Raw genomic sequence first — 18,418 nt, forward strand, 5'->3', positions numbered from 1 at the left:
ATCTTTCATCTCAAATTCATATTTCAAATATTTAGCAGTTTCCTTTAACTCTTCTAGAGTTCCAATTAGGTTCATGTCATCGACATAAACTGCTACAATTGCAAATTCATATTAGAAGTATACAGACAAGAAAATAAAACATGGATGAGCACACAGACCATAGCAACAAATCAAAACCTCAAGTTAACAGTGGGACATAAGACATACCCTCGGGGAGCTCCACCATTTGAATTTCTAAAAGCGCCATTTGCAGCGGGTGGCATAGCGGAAGGTGCACCAGGTGTTGCAATGTTTGTTCCTACGATCTCTATCTTCATCGGTTTCCCATCAAGCATTACATTGTTGTATCTTTTAACAGCCGCCACAGCATCCTGTCTTCGTGAAAAGACTACATCTGCTGTTCCCTAAGAACAAAAAAGATTTTTTTCTTCTAAACAACTGCATGACAAATAGAATTCTCCAGGACCAATTTATGCAAAAGTTCAAAAGATACCTTTGATCTGCCACTTCTATCATAATGCACTCCATAACGTTTCAGGTCACCAACCTCAACAAACAGCTCCTGCACATAATTGAACTGATTTTAGAAAATCCAAAAATGTAATGCTTCTATACTAGTCCTGTTTCCCAAAAACTTAATGCCTTAAGAAGCATACAGAAAATTAAATTGAGGGGGGCTAAATCTTAGGTTGCCAAATTCTTCCTCAAGTTTTTTTATTTTTATTTTCATGCTAAGCAGTTTAATGTCAGGAATATCAATCGACTTTGGAGACCTAAATTTCTCACCTCAGGAGAGAATAATCTCTGAAATTTTGTGGGATTGTATTTCTCTATATCTAGTGTTTTTCTGTAAAAGGATTTTGTCATTTGGAGTCGTAAAACTTATGGAATATTGATTGGAATACTGGAGAGTCAGAACAAAAAAAATTACTGTAGATTGACTTTGGAAGGCTATAGTTCCTAAACCAGCGAGAATATAGAGCTTAAAATTTGCAGGAACTTAGACCAGCATATCTCACATATGCTTGAGAAACAGTTTTTAATTTTGTGCCCTTTAGCTTACACAATAGCCAGCCAAGTACACCAATATCAGGAATCAGCTTAGAGCAGAATCTGCATAATAGAACGGTGAATTTGCAGGCCTATAGTTTTCTACTCAGATTTAATTGGAGTGTGAAATTTTATGAGAAGAAGGGGAAATATGTCTAGTTTCTGTTCCAGTGGTTTCATCCTTTTCAATCTTCTGAATTTGGAGAAATAGCAGTTTGAGTGACTATAGGTCTGCAGCAGTTTGCAGAACAGTTTATCAACTTTGACAAGCTACTATTTTCACTTAAGTGGAAATTGGGTGACCTACTTTATATGGATGGAAAGCTCTATGAGTGTACTTTCTAATTTAAGTGGAATCACTCCATTCGGACTTTTTTTTATCTCGGGTTGTGAGCATTTGAAGAAGGAATGATCAATGCTGAAAGTTTCTAATCTCCTTATTTCTTGTCTATCTTGAAATTCTTTTCAAAAAAACTGGGGGTGGAATGCAGCACAACCCAGTCCCACTCTAGTTTCGTGCCTGACTCTTACTGCTGTTGCTGCTCATATATTTGCGCATACACCTCAGAAAGAGCTACAACTTGAGGAAGGGTATTGGAAACAATAAGATCCTGCATCTCATACCATAAATTGTCTAACTTTCGCTGCACAAAGTCATACCATAAGGAGTTCTGTAAGGGCTTTTTTGGCTGCGCTTAAAAGCTTGCAAAAATGATTTACTTACAGTGATGATTCTTTCTGACCCTCAATGGTTATTATTAATCTTGCTAAATTTTCAATAGATTGACCTATTCTCAACAAACAAAAAAAAATTAGTAATTAATTTTTGTTCCACCCCAACCTATGATGCTCATTTGGTGTCGGTTGTTCCAAATAACCAACAAACCACATAGCTTACCGATATTATATACACTCAATTGAAAAACGAATAAATTTTTTTTGCTTATTACACGGATTCGGGCCTTTAGGCCTTTGTTTGTTATTGTTACCTCTCAACCTTTACCTATTTGGGCCTCATCAATGAATGGGTTCGGGGCTCGGGTCGCCGAAATCGCTCCCCTTCCCTAAACCCTAGGGGTGGGTGCGGTGCGGTTCGGTTCGGTTTGAGGCCCAAACCGCAACCAAACTGCTTTTTTCGGTTGGCCTATATATCAAACCGCAACCGCATTACAAAATGGCTGAACCGATTATTTCGGTTGGCCTATATATCAAACCGTAACCGCATTACAAAAGGGCTGAACCGATTATTTCGGTTACACCATTTTTCGGTGCGGTGTGGGTCGGTTTCGGTTTGGAGCAATTTATTAATTTCAACTAGAAAGAGAGGGCCAAAATCAGGCTTATTTTTACCTAACAATTTCAATAAGGTATAAATAAACTTTGAATGCATTTAGAGTCCATACAAATCAACAAATGTCACCCAAATATCAAGCAACTTGCAGAAAAACCATAGCAACTTATTACACACACACACACACACACACATATATATATATATATAGGATTTTTCTCAGGTAAGGATGTCTTTACCTAAGGTTTAGGTACGGATTTGGTGTTTTCACCCACTTTCCGATCGCATTTTCACATCTTAACCGTTCAGTTTTTAGGTCCTAATGTATAGATCACCTCTGCAAAATTTCAGCCAAATTGGTGATCGTTAAGGCGTCCAAAACTGCAATTTACACGAACGGACCGAATCTGTCAAACCGGAACCGTTCGTATGTATAATGGTAAATTGCAGTTTTTGATGCCTTAACGATCACCAAATTGGCTGAAATTTTGCAGAGGTGATCTATACATTAGGACCTAAAAACTGAACGGTTAAGATGTGAAAATGTGATCAGAAAGTGGGTGAAAACACCAAATCCGTACCTAAGGCTAGGTAAGGACGTCCTTAGTGTAGCCGGCCTATATATATATATACAGGCGGGTTCTGAAGCGGACGTCCGCACTTTGCTAAAGTGCGGACGGCGACTCAACGGCGGTGTTCCAGGCGGCGACGGCGGCTCGGGGCTTGGCGGACGGAGGCCGGAGGCTTGGTGGACGGTTCTGGGCAGCGTTCGAGGTCGGAGGAGGTCGGAGTTGCAGGTTTCTGGGCATCGAGCTCACCTGCAACTGCAGTTTCTGGGCAAGGCTGCAACCACGTCGCCGGCGACTCCACCGACTGCAGACCCGTCCGTCCGACCCCTGGCGTCCGTCCGACAAGCTCCGTCGCTCCGTCACGCCCCGAGCCGAGCTGCAGCGTCGACGTCTGCGCGGACGTCCTCTTTGGAACCGCTCCATATATATATATCAATGATCAAGCAAACATAGCAACTTATTACAAATTGAAAACCTAATCAAAAATGGATTTCTTATATATTGAAAACCAACATTTCCATCAATAGAGAAATAATAAATAAATAAAATGTAATTAAATTAAATTCGGTGTGGGTCGGTTTATGACCCGAAACCGCAACCGAACCGCTTTTATACGGTTCGGTGCGGTGTGATCATAAAACGACACCGTTTTAGTTTGGTGCGGTTGCTGAACCGTTTTTTCGGTGCGGTTCGGGTCAGTAACCGCATTTTCGGTACAAAATGCCCACCCCTACTAAACCCTAAACCCTCTCTGTAACTTCTCCCTCGGCGTCTACATTCGTCCTTCAAAACCTCCCGAAGAACCCTTCAGAGCAATACCAAGAACCAAAGAGGATATGGGAATCTTCGAACCCTTCAGAGCAGGCACAGACATAGGGGTGGGCTGAGGTGTGCTGCAGCACACCCCAGTATTTTGGGGGGAAAAATGATTATATGTATCTGACCCCAGCATATCTTCCCTTAAAAAAAAAAAAAAAAAAAGTCAAACACATATAAAAGATAACTAAAGTACATGCATCTGACCATATTTCTTCACTGCCTCTTGCCTCGAAAACGAGTGCTGGCACTAGTATAATTAATGTATGCAAGTCTCTCATTTTCTTCTCTTTTCTCCCCTTTTCTGTCCTCTCCTCCTCACCTCTGCCCACTGCTCAGTTCTACGTTTCTCAATTTCTCAAGCTCAGACAGTCAGACTCTCACCTCTCTCTAGTCTCTACCAAGTCACTCTATCTCCTTTCCTCAACAATCTGCTCTCATCTCTCAACCTTGTTCAGATATTACACTTTAACTTCTCTTCTATAATGAATTTTTTTTGACGAAATTAGAATATAATTTAGGTTAGAATTTGGGTATTTCTAGATTTCTTGATGTAATTAATCAAATCTATTGATTCCTAGAAAAAGATATTGAATTTCTATTATTAATACCCAAATGCCCAATTGCCCATGATAGTGGCAATTTCTTTATTGTGTTGATTGTTTGAGAGTTGAGTTGATTATAATTTTGATCGGGTGTTTTTTAGCTTTTGAGTAAGTTAAATTTATTTTCCCTTGTGGTGGGGAGGGGTGTGGTGGGGAGGGATGTGGTGGCCTGGTGGGGTGCCCGGGTGTGCTCCTTGCATATTTGTTAACACAAGGACACCATTCTTGTTGATTGAGAGACTAGTCCGTCTAGTGATGACTCTTCCTGTTTCTACGGCTACAACAGAGAGAGCATTTTCAGCCGTGAAGCTCATTAAGAACCGACTTCGAAGCAAGATGAGTGATGATTTTCTTGCAGATTTAATGACAGTGCATATTGAGAGAGAAATTGTTGATACTATTAATTCAAATTCGGTTATCGATGAGTTTTATGCTTCAGGTAACCGAAGAGCACAACTAAAGTAGTTGAATTTGTATTGACATTGAATAAAAATTTGGGTGACAAAATGCATTTTGTGGATGATATTTTAATAAGTGCTATGCAATTGAGATATTCCATGAAAACAAAATAGACTCTACCAAATTTGCGAGAATAATTTTTCTTGCTAGCAATAGCGTAAGGTAAATTTAGGCCCCACCTCAAATTTAATTCCCGGTTCGTGCCTGCTTCAGAGCAATCGGCTACACAACCACCTCCGTCCCCTTCTCCGTTCAGCGCCTCGGCACTGAAGCCTTCGTCACCGTCAGCCTCGGCAAAGCCTTCCAAATTTACAATATAAATTTTCACTTCCTATTGTAAATTTTCAATTTTGATTCTGATTAATCCTCATACTCTTATGCTCTCCATTGTTGGCAGTGCGCAAAGCTCACTCTGGTCCTCGTCGGTGAGTTCCTTTCTCTTGTTTTAGGTTTCGAGTTTCTAAATTTCCAAGCTTTATAACAAAGGAGAATACTTTTTTGTGTTGTTAGATGAAACTTCACTGCGTTTTGCTGTGGTTTTAGGGTGTTTTGATGAAGTTTGTGTGGTTATGTGAACTCTGTTTGCTTTCATTTCTGAAGGTCTGCAATTGCCGAAGAAGATTTGAGCTCTTGCTTCGTATCGAGACTACACATTCGCTGCGTATGGGACTGATATAGCTGTTTTTAAGCGATCTCATCAGGTTGCTTAGCAGCTCCTTTTCTGTGAGTGTGTTTGGATAGGGAGGACTGTGACTAAATTAATCTCCTTGCGCTCGTCTTAACTCGGGAATTTGATCTTTTCATTCTCAAGCTAACCATAGTAGATGACATATTATATTACTGACAGATGTGTTGTTTGTTTTGAAATCAACTTAGAATAAATGCTTGAAAAGATCGACTTTGACAGTGATTGTAATGCAATCTAGTGGAAATAGTAGTGTGAAAACCAATGGCCTATATTGTCACTCTGTGACTTATTATCATAGATCTACTTCCGTAATCTTATTGCGTAGATGGAATTTGGGAAATATTAGGGAGTCATTTGCATTTGTTTTTAGGAAACCTTTGACGGACAGAATTTCATTATAACACTGCAAATGATACATTTACAGGTTTCTATGTGGAGCACCCGTAATGCGAAGGTCAATCTGTTGCGATTGTTTGGAGAGCATATCCTAAGTGTTGATGTTGAAGGTAATCTGTATATATGGACATTTAAAGGAATTGATGAGAATCTTGATCCGGTTGGACATATTAAGTTGGACGAATTAAGGAATTGATGAAAATTTTACTCCTAGCTGTATAATGCATCCGGATACCTACTTAAATAAGGTCACTTATTTTCTCTTAAAGAAGTTTTCTGATATTTTCAGTACAAATTGACCTCAAACTCTTTCCTCAATAAAGTTCAGGTGGACTTTGTTTCCCTTGCGATCTAAAATTAAACCCTCATTGTGATCTGCACAGGTTATCATTAGGAGTCAAGAAGGTTCTCTGCAGCTTTGGAATATCAGCACAAATAAAAAACTGTATGAGTTCAAGGGATGGAAATCTTCTATATGCAGCTGTGTTTCGTCTCCTGCACTAGATGTTGCTGCAGTTGGCTTTTATGTAGAAATCTTCTCTGTTTTTATGTAGAAATCAATCTTGAAGTATGTTGACTTTTATATGTGTGAAGTCATTATCTAGCTTATGCTATGTATTCTTCCTTTTCAGATGGGCAGCCTCTTCTAGCATCTGGAGGTTCTTCTGGTGTTATAAGCATATGGAATCTCGAAAAAAGAAGGCTTCAATCAGTTATAAAAGAGGCCCACGATGGTTCTATACTTTCACTGCACTTCTTTGTGAATGAATCAGTGTTAATGAGTTCATCATCAGACAATTCTATTAAAGTAAGAGTAATTCAGTGTTCTTTCTTGGTTTTTGTTATGTATTACTTATTTATTTTGTACACATTTAGGTTTTCAAACTCTGTAGGTAGGACCATAGGAGATAAGTTGGTGATTGTAAGTTAGTGGTTATAAGTTGTTTATTGCTTTTTCTTCTTCAAGCAAAGAAGCGTTTCTATGAGTACCATGACAACTTGAGCTATCTTCTCCATGAATCAACCATGAACCGGCAACGATATACTGTTTCTGCTGCCTAAGCATATCTATATCTGCTGATAATAGTTCTACAAGCATAGGCATGTTAATTGAATTTAGGACTGCAAAAGTAATTATCAAATTATAAGTTTTTGTTTATCCCTTTTGAAGATTGTTTTCTTCCTCTTTCCAATAGGACCCTATTTGTTTTGCAGAATTAAATACTTCTTCAACATCAATCTTTTTTTTTTTTTACTTTAGATCATAGTTATTCGGCTTTCTCGTCGTTTTTATTTCTTGCTCGAGGTTATTTCCCATGCTATTTCAACCAGTATGTTATATTGATGGCATTCTTACTTCTCAAAAAATAAAAAAGTATTTGATAACCAAGATTAAAATGTCGATGTCTAATTGATTAAGATCTGACTCTTTATGCGTCTTTAGATGTGGATTTTTGACACAAGCAATGGAGATGCTCGTCTTTTACGGTTTAGAAGTGGTCATAGTGCTCCTCCACAATGCATAAGGTATAATTTCTATTCAAATCGTATTTTAGGTGCTAATATTTAGCTTCACCCTCTGTTGTTATAGTTAAAAATGACTGTTGAATATATTTGAACATTGACCGTGCAACCATCGATATGGCTGTGTGCTGTCTTGTGGTTCTTTCCTAGATCAAATTAGTTGGAAAAATGTCATGGTTGTTGCTCTTTATCCTTCTTTTTTTTTTTTCCAACACAACAAATTGAATACTTCTGGACTTCTAGTTTGAACTCTGTACAACTTTAGTGAAATACTTGTAAAATTTCTATTTTTTTCTGTAAGCTTATTTCATTACTTTTTGTTGAGGGACTGGTTGCATTTCGGCATAGATTCTTCATCAATTTCACTTGTCAATATTAGGTTTTATGCAAATGGGAGACTGGTCAGGATTGTGCCTTTCGCCTTTTCTCTATAATCCTGGTTCGGACTCACACATCAGTTGAATTATTTGATGACAAATAGGAACATCATTATTATTTTTAAATTGTTTCTTAATATTCCCCTTGCTTTCTGTCATTAGTTTGTTCAAGTATGTTAGGTACTACCTGTTTAATTTAGAAACTCTAGCAGTCAAATAGCTCAGTTTAATCTTCAATTGTGTATCGTTTCAGGCCTTTAGTATGCTATAGATAGACATGCAAAAATTCTGGATAACAATTGAACTAATTATCTATGAGCTCATCAATAGTTAGTTCGATACCAATCTTTGTTAAACTTTTTCGTACGTAAAAGCCATATGCTGAGTACACTTATATACGAGTCATTCACCTCTTTATGTAGTGTATGTGGGCCCTTGGATCTCTTCTAGTAATTATTTTCACTGTTTACATTATCAATTATCAGTATAATACATCTAAACAACTTCTCACCTTTCTCTTTTTTATTCGAAATTCAATACATTATTCTTATCTAGTTACTTTTTGTGATTAGGATCAACAAAGTCGAGAGCTTTCTCAACGTCATATAACAAAATGAGCTAAGAAACTCAGGGTGAAGGTATGACTGAGACCTATTATTAAATTAAATTTGTATTATTTATCTTTATTCTGTTCTTTAATTGTAATTATTGTAGTATGACAAATCATATGATGCATGCACTGAACTCAATAAAAGCACCTAAATTAGTTTAAAATTTCTTGTTTTTTTCTTATAAAAATGAAATTTGTTTTTAAAGTCTTTTCTCTGACTGTACCTTGTAGTTCAGCTATTTGGTTTGACTCCTGTTCATGTTGTATAATCATTTGTATGGATTTAAATTTTTTTTTTTTTATGCAACGTGCATGTAAAGACAATCTTATATGAATTGATAAGCTTAGGTATAGATCAGTGTTGTCTGAGTTTCCTTTTTCACTTCATTTTTTTATTTTTTTTTATTTTAATTTTTTTATAAGGAAAGGATTCATTCTTATGATACTATGCTTCATGGACTTGGTATGCAGTCATTTGGATGGAAAGAAACAAAAGAACTTTTAAAAATGCAAAGAGAAAGGAAGAAGGGGAAGAGGGGGGCGGGGTGGGGAGGACTCGATTCTGGACTTCGGCTTCATTTTCTTATGACTGCAGGGACAACTGCTTTTCTGACAATATTTTCAAACTATAATGCAACTTTATCTAATGCTTCGGATGTTCTAGTTTATGGTTGTTTATTTTTGACATTTTGCCCACTGTTTCTCAGTTGTAGCTTGTAAGCTTCTTTTCCACTGTTCTGTATACTCTCTCTCGCTCTCTCTCATATTGAGTTGTTTCTTTCTAATAGAAAACAAAGTTACCTGGACTAGGGATTTGGGTTGGATGTGGGTAGTTATTTAAGTTATGTATTTGATTCCCTCCTCCCCTTCCTCTTTTCTCTTATGTTTTTGCATCTTTCTGAAGCGTTTTACTGATGTCAGTTCATACTGTTGACATGTATTCTATGTTAGTGACATGATTGTTTAAATATTTTCTTTGCCACAGATTGTACTAGTCCATTTTCTAGAAACATACTTGGTTTTCTCCCCTGTTTCTGGTTATGATCTGATAACCTCGGTATTTAGTCAAATTCAACTCCAAGTGTGGAATGCCTGACTGCGAACTATTACTAAACTTTCTTTGGTATATGCATTGGATGATATATTTCATGGTTTGAATGTTACATTCATATGTAAGTAGTGATATTTCAGACTGCAGATGAATTAACCATTCAATTTCTGTTTTCCCTTCTAGGAGGAAGAGATAAAACTGAAACCTGTCATTGCTTTTGATTGTGGTAAGTTCCTGTATGGAAATTTTCTGTTCGCCTTGTAATAACACCTTTAACTGACACACTAGTTTAATCTTAGAATACTAGATTTCGAATTTTAGTCTTACATTTTGAAGTATATGTTTTTAACAGTTCAATCTATGAACTGTCAAAATAATACTTCACTGTATAATTGAATTTGTTGCTGTTTCTTGGCCTCAAAAATGTGGAATTGAAATTGCAGTAGATTTGTGCAGCTAAATCCATTAGGAATTCGCTGATTAAGCCTATTCAATTTAAGAAATCAGTTTCATCTTGGCTAATGAATGACTTGCTATATTTTTTCTTCTGTATAATTTGTATGGTTTATCAGACACTCTAAATTATATTTGTCTTTATTTGGAAATATATATCAGCTGAAATAAGAGAGCGAGACTGGTGCAATGTTGTTACATGTCATATGGATACTGCACAGGCATATGTTTGGAGACTTCGAAACTTTGTTCTTGGGGAGCATATTCTGAAACCAAGACCAGAAAACCCAACACCTGCGAAGGTTAGAACTTTATTTACCATATCTATTGTTCTTTTTTAATACTTTTTGGGCAATATTTACAAGAAATAATCAAGTTGGATATTTCTTCTCTTTTTTGGTTTCCATATGAGTTTTATTTTATTTTATTTGAAATGTAAGAAATGGCAACAGCCTTCTTAAAACGATCCGGTGCTGATGAGTATTTTCTGTGCAACCTGAAAGGCTTGTGTAAAACCACTTCCATACTGCAACCACTGTTAGAAATGATTTACGAAATTCACTGAATGATTGGTATTAATTTGGTGATAGGCCTGTGATCAGTGCATGTGGAAATTTTGCCATACTAGGGACCACTGGTGGTTGGATTGAGCGGTTCAACCTGCAGTCAGGAAGCAGCCGAGGTAATTATGTGGACCCATCGGAAAGAAGCATCTGTGCCCATGACGGGGAAGTTGTTGGAATTGCTTGTGATTCAACTAATACTCTCATGATTAGTGCCGGATATCATGGAGACATAAAGGTCAGTCTGTAATTCTCTCATACATTATTCTCTACCTTTCTATTGGATTTACCGGTAGATAAGCACTTTGCACAGGAATATGCTGTTAAGTAAATTGTCAAATGATTAAATAAATTAAATAAACAGAAGAGTTTGTTCATGTAAGCATAATGTGAACGGCTTTACCCCTTCCTGTTTTCTGCTGGACATTCTGTGAGGTAGCTGCTTCCACTATCCAATATATTTTCTAAGACTCATCATTTATGAATATAAATCATAGAATTATTTAAAGTTTTAAACCACTCGTACTATGGATATTTCTATATAAACCACCGATGACATATATGGGTCTTATCAGAGTGGACAAACTGCGGCCGAGTAGCGGAACCAGGATTTGAAATCAGGATGGTTTGAACCTCTAAACTAATATGTGACAGTGTGGAAATCTAAATTGAGAAAATGGATTAGTCATTACTGGTAAACTGATTAATTATAGTTTCAATATACATGCACAATTGAAACACTACAGTAAAAATAAAAAAGATGTTTTCCTCTTTGCTTTCCCCGCTTTACCAGAAACTAGTAGGAATCTTGCTTTCCTATCCCTAGTTGTGCGGCTTCTGCCATCCTGTTCAATTTAAGCTGCTAAATTCAGTTTTTTTCTATCAGCTATCAATACTATATGTAGTCTCATTTTTAAGGCTCCTACAACACAGAAATACTTTTCTCCGGGTCAACTAAAGTTTTCCGGACCTTTCACTCAAATGTTATGATGTACAGGTCTGGGATTTCAAGGGACGTGGAGTGCCATCTAGATGGGAAGTTGGGAGCTCTGTTGTCAGGATTGTATTCAATCGTTTGAATGGTAACTTTTGTTTGACATATTTTTTGGCATGATTTCTTTCCTGCTTTCCTTGGATTATAATGTGATCAATCAAATTAACTTCCAGGTCTCTTGGCTGTTGGGGCTGATGACTTATCCGCTTGTTTGATGTTGTGGCATCAAGAATGGTTAGTAAATTTGAAGGCCATACTGATCATGTCACAGACATGTGCTTTAGTGAGGATGGAAAGTGGCTCGTCTTCCCGTATGGATGGAGGTCTTCGAGTTTGGGATGTTCTCTTAGCAAGACAAATCGATGCATTGCATGTTGATGTATCTGTGACGGCACTGTCTCTATCACCGAATATGGATATTTTAGCGACCTCCCATGTTGATCAAAATGGGGTCTATCTTTGGTAAGTCTTCACATATGTGGAATTCCAAGGCAATTAAACAAAGAGTGAAACTTCATTGGGATGTTGATGTTGGTAATTGTCATTGGGATTGTATGTAGTGGAAAATTGAAGATATTTATGCTTACAGTGAATAATGAGCATGCAAAACAAAGAATTTGAATATAGTAACTTTTTTTTTTTTTTGGTCATTCATAACATATTGCCTTGTCATTAAATTCTGCACCTGGCAACTTTATCAGGGTGAATCAATCAATGTTTTCGGGAGCTTCAAAGGTAGATACCTATGCAAGTGGAAAGCGAGTTGTGAGTGTTAAGTTGCCATCTGTCTCTTCGACAAAAGGTTGAAGCTGAGGATTCTGACAAGCCTGTCGGAAACTCTGCACAACTTAAAGATGCTTCTGCTCTTCCAACTCTTGTACAGAAAATTCCAGATCTTGTTACTCTCTCATCATATCCTAAAAGCCAGTGGCAAAGTTTAATCAACTTATACGTTATAAAGGTGCTTTTACTGCTGCCTTTTTTATTCAGGCTTGCAACCTCACTTCTAAATTTTTGCAACTGTCATGGATATTCTTTTTGCTCATCAGTACATTTTGTTGGTTACTAACCTGTAAATTATGCAATTTCCAGGAACAAAATAAACTGATTGAGCCCCCAAAGAAACCCGAAAAGGCTCCTTTCTTTTTGCCTTCAGTTCCATCTCTTTCAGGAGAAATAATGTTTAAGCCTACTTGGTCAACAAATGAGGAGGCAAAAGGTGGTGAAGAATCATCTAGAATAAAGGCTGCTCTGACACCATCAATATTCCTTCAAGTGCTTCAGTCATCTGCAGAAATGAAGAATTGTAAATATGTTATCTTTTAGACTGTACCCTATGGATTGACTGAAGTTTTATTTGTGATTCAGTTGAAAGCTTGGCTTGTTAATTGCTGTGAATCTTTGGAAGACATAATGCTAACTAAGATGTGTTTCTTTTGTTGCAGTTTCAGAATTTACTGATTTCATCAAAACTTTGTCTCCATCATCCCTGGATATGGAACTTCGAATTCTTCGGATTGTAGGTGATGAGGATGAAGAAGAGCCAGAAAAGTTGCTTCCAATTGAACTGCTTCTCGACTATTTTATACACGAGACTGCATGCAGAAACAATTTTGACTTTGTACAAGCTGTGATCAGGGTTTTTCTGAAGGTATAGATATAATTCCTTTCTGCATTCAACCATCTTTTTGCAATAAGTCATTAATTTCAGTCCGGAAATTGATGAGTAACAAGTAGCATTACCTCAGACCTTTTAGAAATATTATAATATCTCCTAGATAATGGTGGAACACTGAACTAGAACTGTAATTAGAGAACAAATGGTTCTCTTATAAACTTGCCCTATTAGCTTTTATGAAACTAAAAAAATCAAAAGTAAAATCACCAATTTCCAGTTGGTCGTAAAACTCTGTTTAATGTCTTTTGTTTTGTTTTAATTTTCTTCCTGGACAGATACATGGCGAAACAATTCGACGCCAGTCTAGACTACAGGATAAGGCAAGCAAACTCCAAGACGTTCAATGCAACACATGGCAAAGAGTAGATAAAATGTTTCAAAGTTCCAGGTGCATGGTCACTTTGGTTAGCAATTCACAGTTTTGACTGCCCCAAATTTTTTTATTGTATTTGGCCATCCCCGATTTTGTGCTAGGGTTTGGTCTGAGTTCTGAATAGTAGAAAATATTTGTTGTAATCTCAAGTTGGCCGAGATGATGCTCTCTCTGTGTAGTTGATCAGTTGTCTTGGCATTAATTAATTGAATCCGGGACTGATTAGATATCTATGCTAACATTGAAGATTTCACATCATCTGTAATTCTGAAAATGGTCTTGATTGATAAACACGATCAAATTTGCACAACCACTAATACACTGTACATGAGCACAGTCTTATACCCACAATTGTAATAGCTACATGAGCATTTTCTTTGATTGATACATTTCTAAAGTACCAATACCCGGTTTCGATACTCTCCAAGTGCCCAGATGGGAAAGATATTTCTGTAGGCGGAGTAACTAATCATGCAATTTTTGCTGAAGACTCCCATGATTTGCTGTTGAAATAAACATAGTAAGTCCAAGGTAGTAATGTTATGCCTCTGAAACCTTGTGCAGTATTTACAATAACAAATACCTGTTGTGGGAAATCTCCATTTTCCATCTGTGAATTGATCAATACCTTTGCTGCTCGATGCAAGGGGATCGGGTCCCTTTCACCCTAGAAGTCACAAAATTGTGGAAAGAAAAGGACACAAATGAGTGTTTTCCTACCTTTTCTAGGGAAGCATTGACCTCCCAATAGTTGATCATATCATATGACAGTGGATATGCTATCAGATCATATAGCATTACTCATGTAGTCATGTTTATATAGGCCTAGCTTTAAATCTGTTATGAAAAAACACACATATTGTCACACACCTGCCCTGCTTCAATTAGAGCCAACATAGCCCATGCAGTGTTTACTATATGTGGTTTGTTCCCTTCGAGATTTGTGTATACCTATTTATTCAACCATAGCAGAGATATCATTCAATTTTCCGGAAATGCTGAACGGTAAAGAAAAAGCTGAACACAGATAGCTAGTAAATTCAACATGGATTTCCAAAACGCCCCTTTACCTTGTTTTGGCATGAAAGAAAGCTCTCTCCCCAGCCACCTGAATCGAGTTGCTTAGATAGCAAGAAATGACATGCTCTTCTAATGCTATTACTTGTCTGATAGGTCTTGCCACCAGCCATTAACCCCTTTATTCCAAACCATGTTCCATAGGTGTAGCAAACTCCCCAAGACCCATACCTGGAACATAACGAAGTATTAAGCTCAGTTCATGTTTATAAGTCCAATTTTGGTGTTAGCATTTCGAAATTATATATTGATGAAATGGTTAGAAACAAATTTAACCATGAGCCATCAGGAAGTTGTATGCTCTCGATGAACTGAACTGCCTTTGCAATACATGCTTCTATTTCTTTCTTCCGATGCCCTGGATATAATTTCATGAATGCATTAAGGCCTTCAACTGCTGATGATGTGCATTCCACATACCTGCATTTATTCATAAGGGTAGGTAAGGACTTTTTGTATCATTACTTATTCGGATGTAATACTAATGTAAGCGCGCGTCACCAAATTTGTTTACCAAATGATGTGAGAGTATTTCATTTATTCAAATTTGGACTCACTCTCAACCCCATTGGTTATCAAATTCAGTGACTCTGGTATTATGTTGTTCTTTTGGAAATTGAACAAGGCTACTTCTTTTGGGAAAGCAATGAAGTACTAATTTTTGTTCTTACTGATAATCAATCATGATATCTCCAAATGTTTCAGCTGGATTGATCGTCTGTTGTTATTGAAAGGAGAGTCATCAGGTTTTCCCAAGATTAAAAACCAATTATCCACACTTGAGTAGCATATTTCAAATACCAGAACAAAAAACATGAATTAATCGATCATCACCTCCAACCAGGCATAGGATCTTGTGAGTTCATATGATGCAAACCCTCCATTGCTGTTCTGTTGAGTCAAAGAAATAAAATACGTCATTGCTCTTGCGATTACATAAATACTCTGCAATTCTACTGTAAGATGTCACAAGGTCAAGTTGTACCTGTAGGGATAATACTACATTAACAGCATCATGCAGTTGGTCAGGTGCTATTGCTTCTCCCACAATTTCGCAGGGCATACGTGATAATAAGAGTGCTGCCTGCAATTCGATGGTGTTAAGCTACAAAAAAAATCATATTCATCAGATATTGATGGAGCAACGATTGTTACGCATGTACCATTAACCCTTCAGCTGTACAATCTGAGACAGACCAACCATTGTCTGGAGTGGAGAAGGGCCATCCGCCCTTAGAAATGTGACGGTACCAGTAACGTAGATTGCCATAGCTGTCTCTCCTAACCTATTTAAGTGATTTATCACACCGAAACCCATTTTATGGAAGCTAATGATAAACATATAAATGTGTATACCTAAAACCACAAGTTTGAGTTTAATTATGAATACAGTACTTGTGTATTTTTGATGAAATAGTGCGCCTTCTTAAGCACGGAACCATATTCATTCACAAGGTTGGTAGAAAGGATTGCTTGAACAGCCAAAGCAACATCCCAGCATTGAGATCCATCTGTTCCCTATGTATGCATCACCAAAATGTTTAATTACTCACATTATCTTCTGAATATATAGGAAAATAATAATTCATTAATATTATTGAATTCAGGATTATTAACCTGCATTTTCATTCCATCTTCTGCAACCCATAGATAATCTTTGATTCTTGAAAGATGACACTTGTATGCTTCTGAATTCTGATCCTCCACCCAACAACAAATCATGTTTAGTACCTGCATGTTTTTTATCATCATAAGCCGTTGTTCTTCAAAATCTCAGGGCATACTTGCAATTACATATTTGACATGGTTCATCACTCTTGCTCATTACAAATTCAACCATTCCGGAACTGTAGATTAGTAAAATCATCTCCGGTAGCGTAACATGTCAGACAAATTAACCATCTTTTTTTTTAAATTCTAACATTAGTAAATAGTACTAGATAAATGATAAAACCTTATTGACAGCTCCAATGCAGATATACTGAGTGTTTTCATCCTCATAGTGTATGTGGTCCATTACGGTGGTGAGAGCTTTTTGCCTGAGCTTAGACAATGGCCATCTCATTAGAAGAGGTTCCCCAACCTTATGAAGACACCCCCACAGCACGTCCTGTAAAATGGGATGTGGGTAATACAAATCCTCCTGCAGATTTATTTACGAGGAATATTGTTTTAGTTTACCTTAGCTGGAAATGTATGAATATCATTAATTGGATTTCAAACTGAGAAACACCTTACATTAATTGGAAACAGTATGAAACCTTGCATTAATTCTCCAACAAGAATATTCCAATTATCTAGACCTAACCTAATTAGTCACCATGCACGCCCGGCCCTAAGACCTCATGAAACTGAAACTCTAGTATATACCAATGTTAAACAACTACTGAATCCAGAAGATATATTTTAATCTACCAGAACACAAGCAAAGCTTAAGAGTGTTATCTCATTGCAATTATTTTCCCAGTAATAACAATTTTAAGTAATAGGCGTACCTTGGCGCATAGATTTCTTGCTTGGTCCCAATCAATCAGGTGATAGGGAAAGGTATAAAGCTCTCTTCTGAGGGATAAAATAAGGTCGTTGATGGGACCAACAAATCTCTTGCCGTATAAATATGACATGGGCAGGTATACCATCCTACAGATACACCACATTCGGCCTGCGCCAGACAATCAATCAATCCCCCCATATAAAAATGAATAATAAAAACTTATCCATTTTATTATTGGGATAAAATTATACATGACTGATAATGCCTCATGTATGGAAGAAAACTAAACCTGGGTGTACTGGGAGAAAGTACGGTAAAAGCCACAGTTCAGGAGGCAGTGGATTGTTACCGTCCCATTCATATACACCAAGTACCTGCCATGCATAAATTCTTAGTTAACTATAAGTAGCAGATAGTATCCGAGTGATCGACTTTCATTCCTAGCAATGACGGGTAAAGATCGATATTTCGACAAGTTCATTATATTCAATAGGAGACGGTAAATTAAGACGGGGATTCAAACTCTGAGCCTGAGTGTCAAGATGAATATAAACTTACTATATGGAGCTACAAATAACCTCATCATGTTACATTTGAACCAAAATCCTAACTGCAATTAGTATTGTCATACAAAATTTAAGCTAATTACAAACGTGAACTTAAGAAATAACACACTTTGATAATACATGACACTAATTAATTACTACTATGCTACTTGTTAGTAACTCAAACCCCTACTTTAACATATAATATATAGCAATATCATATATATATATACAGGCCCGTTCCAAAGAGGACGTCTGCACTTTGCTAAAGTGCGGACGGCGATGCAGCAGCGGCGTTCCAGGCGGCGACGGCAGCTCGGGGCTTGGTGGACGGAGGCCGGAGGCTTGGCGGACGGTTCTGGGCAGCATTTGAGGTCGGAGGAGGTCGGAGTTGCAGGTTTCTGGGCAGCGACCTCACCTGCAACTGCAGGTTTCTGGGCAGCGCTGCAACCACGTCGCCGGCGACTCCACCGACTGCAGACCGGTCCGTCCGACCCCTGGCGTCCGTCCGGCAAGCCCCGCCGCTCCGTCGCGCCCCGAGCCGAGCTGCAGCATCGACGTCCGCACTTTAACAACAGTGCGGACGTCCTCTTTGGAACCGCTCCGTATATATATAGGCCTAAGGGATCCCCATTTTTAGTCTTTTATAGGGATAGCGCATTAGACAACTTTTCGATCACATTTTGGCATCTCAACCGTTCAGTTTTTAGATCATAATGTGTAGATCATTTTTGCAAATTTTTAACCAAATCGGTGATAGTTAAGGTATTAAACTAGATTAAATCAATTGATGATCGTTAGATGC

The 18,418-nt window shown here is 37.5% G+C and overlaps 2 protein-coding genes and 1 pseudogene across 2 annotated transcripts in view; 1 reads left to right on the forward strand and 2 right to left on the reverse strand.

Moving 5' to 3' along the window:
* LOC133710969 (uncharacterized) overlaps positions 1–13,728 on the forward strand; it is a 62,105-nt pseudogene extending 48,377 nt beyond the window's left edge.
* Positions 164–867, reverse strand: LOC133708969 (THO complex subunit 4A-like). Its single transcript, XM_062134562.1, has 3 exons — positions 787–867; positions 494–562; positions 164–404 (listed from the first exon to the last, which is right to left on the reverse strand). Exons 1-3 carry the CDS (start codon positions 865–867, stop codon positions 171–173), a joined length of 384 nt encoding a protein of 127 aa, XP_061990546.1. The 3' UTR covers positions 164–170.
* The window catches only part of LOC133711741 (cycloartenol synthase 2-like), a 7,392-nt gene continuing 2,376 nt past the window's right edge, over positions 13,403–18,418 (reverse strand). Inside the window, exons 4-17 of the mRNA XM_062137837.1 lie at positions 17,358–17,442; positions 17,070–17,236; positions 16,529–16,717; positions 16,192–16,305; positions 15,970–16,092; positions 15,738–15,860; positions 15,560–15,658; positions 15,409–15,465; positions 15,246–15,292; positions 14,851–14,994; positions 14,568–14,745; positions 14,368–14,448; positions 14,081–14,164; positions 13,403–14,000 (exon numbers count right to left, since the gene is read on the reverse strand). Of these exons, the coding sequence (XP_061993821.1) occupies positions 13,890–14,000; positions 14,081–14,164; positions 14,368–14,448; positions 14,568–14,745; positions 14,851–14,994; positions 15,246–15,292; positions 15,409–15,465; positions 15,560–15,658; positions 15,738–15,860; positions 15,970–16,092; positions 16,192–16,305; positions 16,529–16,717; positions 17,070–17,236; positions 17,358–17,442 (1,602 nt within the window). The 3' untranslated portion in view covers positions 13,403–13,889. The remainder of the gene's footprint in view (positions 14,001–14,080; positions 14,165–14,367; positions 14,449–14,567; positions 14,746–14,850; positions 14,995–15,245; positions 15,293–15,408; positions 15,466–15,559; positions 15,659–15,737; positions 15,861–15,969; positions 16,093–16,191; positions 16,306–16,528; positions 16,718–17,069; positions 17,237–17,357; positions 17,443–18,418) is intronic.

Source organism: Rosa rugosa, chromosome 5 (genome assembly GCF_958449725.1).
Source record: "Rosa rugosa chromosome 5, drRosRugo1.1, whole genome shotgun sequence".
Lineage (NCBI taxonomy): Eukaryota > Viridiplantae > Streptophyta > Magnoliopsida > Rosales > Rosaceae > Rosa > Rosa rugosa.

Coding starts and splice junctions, on each gene's coding strand:
- LOC133708969 (XM_062134562.1), bottom strand. CDS start 867: ATGACAAAATCCTTTTACAGAAAAACACTAGATATAGAGAAATACAAT. Junction 563..786: donor AGAGATTATTCTCTCCTGAG/GTGAGAAATTTA, acceptor AATTATGTGCAG/GAGCTGTTTGTTGAGGTTGG. Junction 405..493: donor ATAGAAGTGGCAGATCAAAG/GTATCTTTTGAA, acceptor TTTTGTTCTTAG/GGAACAGCAGATGTAGTCTT.